Source organism: Ipomoea triloba, chromosome 8 (genome assembly GCF_003576645.1).
Source record: "Ipomoea triloba cultivar NCNSP0323 chromosome 8, ASM357664v1".
Taxonomy (NCBI): domain Eukaryota; kingdom Viridiplantae; phylum Streptophyta; class Magnoliopsida; order Solanales; family Convolvulaceae; genus Ipomoea; species Ipomoea triloba.
In genome coordinates this window covers 9,539,224-9,545,738 of record NC_044923.1, presented here as the reverse complement: position 1 = coordinate 9,545,738, position 6,515 = coordinate 9,539,224, and the positions used below count along the sequence as shown (strand labels likewise).

Here is a 6,515-nt window from a genome sequence, read left to right as displayed (position 1 = left end):
CGAATAGACTTCGCTCTGCAGTATGAATAAATCATACAAAATCTCACCATTCACTCAGCGAATAGACTTCGCTCTGCAGTATGAACAATTCATACAGAACCCCTCACCATTCATTATATTCACACGACTCAAAAGCCATCACACTTGCTCAAATATATTCCCCAAAATACACATATGATCAAGAACCTCGGGCAAATAGGGGCGGGGCAGTAACACGAGTGCCAACAGAGAACGTCCCCAAGGAACTGGTGAGTCCAGTAGCCGAAGCATGCAAGCAGCTGCCCAAGTAGAGCACACGGTAGTTCGAGGTAACAATACTAATGGAAGTAACATTAGTACTACGGTGGTCACTCATGGAAGTGATAAACAACTCTTGGGGGTTCAGAAAATCATGAATGATGAGCATCACAATGATCCACCAGACCCACTGCTGCTTGACTCCATGGAAAAGGAGCCCTCCTCTAGTGACACTCGGGACCCCATTTGCACCTCCAAGGAGGATGCAATGGAGGTTTGAGTCCTAGGGTGGGTCGGGTCGTGGAAACAGGACAAACAGTATATTATCGCTCCATTACCATCCCTAAGAGGGTGTTAACAAGAATCAAACTCATAACTTTCTAGTACAAGTATTATATTCTACTCATTTGATTTTTTTTTTCTGTAGTGTATTAAATGTTGTGTGTTTCATGTAATCTATAGAAGTGTTCTGTGAGGGTCAAATAATGCTAGGTGTGGGACCATATCTGAACTTTAATTGTGGTGGGGTTAGTGTTTTGATTTCTGCTAGCTTATGCATTTGTGCATGGGACCATTGTTATGTTTTACTTGTTTTTTTGTGTTGATGTGAATTGTGATCTCTACTTTATCAAAGTGGCTTAGATACTATAATTTAGTTGTTCATTTCAGATCCTTTATTAAAGTAGCTATTAGAATTGGAAATTTGGAATGTTCTTTCTCAATCATTTAATTCTTGAACTTTTACTCTTAAATTAATACAGGGAAGAAGATACATCAAAGACTGTCTAGAGATGGCAATGGGTCGGGAGTGGGTTGGGGAGGGTTACATCCATCACCCAACCCACCTTACATTTTCTCCATCCACTCCCACCCCCAGTATGTATCGGGTGGACTTTTTCAAAACTCTCACCCACTATAGGTACCCACTAGTCACTTATCAACTTATTATTTTTCAAAACAAATATTTAAATTACTTACACATAATAAAATAATAAAAATCATTAGTTATACTAAAACATAAAATAATAGAAATATTATGATAAAATAACTAAATTTTTAATTTTTAAAAATAAACTTAGTAACTTATACATATAGAAATAGTAAAAAGTTACTCAAAGTTATTGAAACTTTTATAATTAACTATATACTAGTACTGCTTATTTTACTATTTTATATATACACACACATGGTGGGTCGGATGGGGTTCTAGGCGGGTTTTGAAGATCCACCCTGACCCACAATCCACTATCACCCAAAAAATCCGATCCATGCAAGATGAATTCGGCCATTTGAGTGGATATTCGTGGGACAGATTGAAATTGTCATCCCTAATCTGTCTCCTGGAGAAGAGGTAGGAAGGATTGAATCATCTAACAATAAGGTAGAAGATGAGTGATGAGTGGGGGTTAATTTCTTCAAGGGAGAAGAGGTAGGGAAAATTGGGTGTAACATGGATGAAAATTTTATCTATATAAACTTCATAGTAACCATAGAAGGTTTGCAAGTTTGCAAGAAGTGGTATTTGAATGGCTTAAGTTGTTTTGGGAGAACTTCGCCTTGTTACTCTAGTCAACTAAGGAAAATATAAGGGAAAAGGGTCAAATAGGCCTTTGAACATTTCAAAAGAAGTCAATTAAGCCCATGAACTTTTAAAACGTGCAATTAGACCCTCAAACATGTCAAAATGAGGCAATGAAACCCACGAACCGGTAATTGACCTATTATTACCGGTCATTTGAATTTTCTGGCGACCGGCGACGACCGAATCGTCGTCGGTCGCCATCTCCGGCGAAGGCAACCAGAAATGGTCGCCTTCTTCACGGAGAAGGCGACCAAAGATCTGGTCGCCAGTGTCGCTGGTGGCCGGAAAATCCAAATGACCGGTAATAATAGGTCAATTACCGGTTCGTGGGCTTTATTGCCTCATTTTAACATGTTTGAGAGTCTAATTGCACATTTTAAAAGTTCATGGGCCTAATTGACTTCTTATGAAATGTTCGAGGGCCTTTTTGACCCTTTTCCCTTTAATTTTTTTTAATGTTATAATGTTATATTATCCAATAATGTGTATCATCAGTGTATATCCAGTAATGTTGTAGAATTTTGGTGGATAAATCTAGCAAGTTTAATATAATTATATATATATAATGTTATATTATAGTGTGTATTATATATTTTTCTTTCACTTTTCAACCGGTGTAATGGCCGGGGCCGTCTTAACTCGCGGGTTGAAGGCGGGGCGGTCTGAACCAGTAAAACCCAAGCCCACCAAGGAGTGGATTTTTTTGTCCGCTCGCTTAGGCGTGTGGCCCGTCCTGTCTCAGTAGCCGTATTGACAACTCTAATTTGTGAGTCCTTTCAAAATAGAAAAGATAGTGTTTTTTCTCAATTTTGTCCTAAACGACTTTGGTGTTATAAAGTAGTCTCACACTTTTGTGTTATCGCTCAAAATTGTCCTTTGTTTGTTAAGCTGTTAAAAGGGTGTTAAGTACAGGGGCAATATAGTCAATTCACATTCAAGTCTTCTCTTCTGGTCTCCTTTCTCTACTCGACCGGTCTTTAGCAACACGACGGCAACACAGCAGTGGTGAGCTCTAAAACTCCAGCGGCGAGCAATAGTTCGTCGCGCGGCTTACGGCGGTGGACCAGCCTAGCAGCAGATCGGCATAGGAACAACACCAACGACCTTCGTCTTCTCTCTTCTCCTTTTGATGCAGCAACGATGACTAAACATGGGTCTTCTTTGGCAAACACCATCTCTGGCAGACGTGGACTGGGAGATGTTAGACAAATCAAGATTCTTTTTTCTAGGCGCAATGTTATTCTCTGGCGTGTCAGTCACACTTTACCCGATAGTCGTGCTGAAGACACGCTAACAAGTGTTGACGTCGCGGATTCCCTGCCTGAAGATGTCGACTTCCATGCTCAGAACAGAAGGGCTCCGGGGATTCTGCAGGGGATTCAGAACTTCCTTGGTGGGAACCATCCCGGCGCGTGCGCTATACATGGGCGCGTTGGAAAATGACGAAGAGTAGTGTCGGGACTGCCGCGGTCCGGTTGGGGTTCTCCGAGGCGTTTGCGGCGGCCATAGCCAATGCCGTCGCGAGGCTGAGTGCATCCATGGCGGCCCAGGTAGTGTGGACTCCGATCGACGTGGTTAGCTAATAGCTAGTGGCTAATGGTGCAAGGATCGGAAAACGGTGGATTCAAAAGCTACAACGGCAAATTAGACGCTTTCAAGAAGATAATTTACAACCATGAAGTCAAAGGATTATACAGAGGATTTGGACTTTCAATTCTCACATACGCCCCTCCGGCGCGGTATGGTGGGTGTTTTACTCCGGAGGACCTAAATATGAAATGACAATATTATCCCTGTATTTAACGCCTTTTGACGGATTAACAAACGAAAAACCAATTTTGTGCGATAACACAAAAGTTTGCAGCTAACTATACTCCATGACAATTTTGGGTATTAACTCATAAATGTATTACTCATCACATGACCACATTCAAACAAGGATTTTGAAATATAAGTTCCCTCCAAACCAGAGCCCTAGACCTTCAAATTCAACTACCAGATAGATAGAAATGGCTTCCCGAGCACAAAATCACCTCCAAAAACCCCCCAAGCAGCCTCCGAAGATCCTCAAAAAGCAATGGTCCATCGACGATTTCGAGATCGGTAAACCCCTCGGAAAGGGCAAATTCGGCCGCGTCTACCTCGCCCGTGAAATCAAGGTATTCTTTTTAAGCCACTAGATCGATTTTTCCTTTGAATTTCTTTCTGGAACTGGAACTGGACTGGAAACGGTGGTTTTGCAGAGCAAGTATGTAGTTGCATTGAAGATAATTTTTAAAGAGCAAATAGAGAAGTACAGGCTGCATCACCAGCTGAGAAGGGAGTTGGAGATCCAGAGCAGTCTCCGCCACGCGAATGTTCTGAGGCTCTTCGGCTGGTTCCATGACGACGAGAGGATTTTCCTGATCTTGGAGTATGCTCACGGCGGCGAGCTCTACAAGGAACTCCGCAAATCCGGAACCTTTTCTGAAGAACAAGCCGCCACTGTATCTGCTCACTCTTTCTCATATATTTTTGCACTTCTGTTCACTAGAATTTTCCTAAAAATGATTCAATTTGTTAGTACTATTCCAAGATACAAGCCTTTTCTATTTTCAGCTCCTTAGTTGTGGATATTTCATTCTTTGGTTCATTAACACAAGACTCCAGATTTACCTGTTCAGTATATACTTCCTTGCCTATCATTTTGCATTGCTTCTATGCCTGATATGAAACTTTTTACACTGCTTTTAACGAGATATTCACAAATGTTGGAATAGTTCAAGTGTTTCTTATGCTTTGTGCTTTTACTGGTTCTGATTTTTAGTACATTGCAAGCCTTACTCAAGCACTGGCCTATTGCCACGAGAAACATGTGATTCATAGGGACATAAAGCCTGAAAACCTGTTGCTGGACCATGAGGTAACACTACAGTAACTTTATAATTTCAATCTTTCATGCAGAGCCGAGGCTAATGACAATGCTAGTCTAGCCTCTTGCGAGAACAATTTGTGGATTTACCAGTTTTCCTTCATATTTCTTCATGTCCTCTAAATCTCTAATTGAATTTAGTTTACTTGGAAAACAAGAACTTCAAGAGGTTGAAAGCTATAAATTTTATCTGCTTAACAAATTATTTCTACTTAAATGAGTAGCCACCTCAGAAGGGGACCTAAGGAATTGGGACCCTAGCCCAGCTGAGTACTAAAATTTCTAGTCTCCACAATCCTTTTGCATACAATTGTAATGTTTTGCTTTTCACAATACTTTGCATTCTACAAATTCCCCTCCTGCTCAATTTATTTATTAATAAATTTCCATAAGATAATGATGGAAGAGAAATATAATTGAAAGTGAATTAGATAGCTCTTGGCATCAAATGGAGCATGTTTCAATTATGGAAAGAAGTTTCTTTTCTAGCATTGTACTTGCCAAATGACACTACATGATCTTCTCTTGAAATAGGTGCTATTGTTTTTAAAAGCATTGGTAATGTAATCAGTGGATTTTTAATGTAGGGCCGATTGAAGATTGGAGACTTTGGATGGTCAGTACAGTCGAGAAGCAAGAGACATACAATGTGTGGAACTTTGGACTACTTGGCACCAGAAATGGTGGAGAACAAAGCTCATGATTATGCAGTTGATAACTGGACTCTAGGTGTTCTTTGCTATGAGTTTTTGTATGGTATGCCCCCATTTGAGGCAGAAAGCCAGAAGGATACCTTTAGAAGGTAAGGATGGATAAGCTATTGTATTTAATATCTCAATTCATTACCACAAGATGATGATGCATAATTTGAATGATGTAGGATTATGAGGGTTGACCTCAACTTTCCCTCCACTCCTCAGGTCTCTGCAGAAGCAAAGAATCTCATTAGTCGTGTGAGTTGGTTAACTGATACATCCGCATATTTCATGCATGCATGAAGCATATTGTCTGTTAAAGCATTTAGTCCATAGTCCATATTGTTCTCTGTAATAATATAATGTTAATGTTACCTTTGCCAGCTTCTGGTGAAGGACTCTTCAAAAAGGCTGTCTCTTGAAAAGATCATGGATCATCCTTGGATAATAAAGAATGCTAATCCCATTGGAGCATGCTGGAATTGACAATTTACTTGTCTGTGCAATTGGTTCTCAGAGCAAATAGTGTTATTGAGATCATGGTTCAAGATAGTGAAGGATGTTAATTATTTTTCTTGTAAATACATGTCATATATCAAGGCACTAAACCAAAGGGATTTATCTTGATTCCATCTGCCAATTATCTGTACCTACAACTCCATATTTTTCATCTATTTTCATGCTCAGCACATTTATGTAGTGCAAACCTTGTTTTACCAAATACAAAATATACTGTAATTTCCTCCTAATTCTATTAGAACATAATGCTTCTAAGAGCTGCACTTCACTATATAAACACAGTAAGCACATAAACAATATTCTTTAGTTCTTAAAATAACAGCAAATTTCTCTAGAACCCAAGCTGTTGATTGTTTTATAACCCCAGAAAATTATGACAGGACACTTGCTAGCATCAGCTCACTCACAAGGAGATGGAATCAATGCATGACAAAAGTTGGCGTTTCATCACTGATGGTGGTGGAATCACTGCTGCTGGTATGAGTAGAATCACAGTTGGCTAGTTGATGAGAAGCCGGTGCCATGGAGTACCAAGGCTCCATAGACATCAATTTTTTTTTTTTTTTTTTTT

The 6,515-nt window shown here is 39.9% G+C and overlaps 1 protein-coding gene and 1 pseudogene across 2 annotated transcripts in view; both read left to right on the top strand.

The window, feature by feature from the left end:
• Positions 1 to 2,886: 2,886 nt before the first annotated feature.
• On the top strand, positions 2,887 to 3,687 carry LOC116026917 (annotated as a pseudogene).
• Positions 3,688 to 3,765: 78 nt separating this feature from the next.
• The window catches only part of LOC116027122 (serine/threonine-protein kinase Aurora-3-like), a 5,641-nt gene continuing 2,891 nt past the window's right edge, over positions 3,766 to 6,515 (top strand). Inside the window, exons 1-7 of one of the 2 annotated variants that reach the window (XM_031268553.1) lie at positions 3,766 to 3,978; positions 4,063 to 4,305; positions 4,626 to 4,721; positions 5,318 to 5,532; positions 5,611 to 5,683; positions 5,810 to 6,225; positions 6,325 to 6,421. In XM_031268553.1, the coding sequence (XP_031124413.1) occupies positions 3,829 to 3,978; positions 4,063 to 4,305; positions 4,626 to 4,721; positions 5,318 to 5,532; positions 5,611 to 5,683; positions 5,810 to 5,911 (879 nt within the window). In that variant the 5' untranslated portion in view covers positions 3,766 to 3,828 and the 3' untranslated portion in view covers positions 5,912 to 6,225; positions 6,325 to 6,421. Of the gene's footprint in view, positions 3,979 to 4,062; positions 4,306 to 4,625; positions 4,722 to 5,317; positions 5,533 to 5,610; positions 5,684 to 5,809; positions 6,422 to 6,515 lie in introns of both variants that reach the window. The other variant, XM_031268552.1, reaches the window with a different exon arrangement.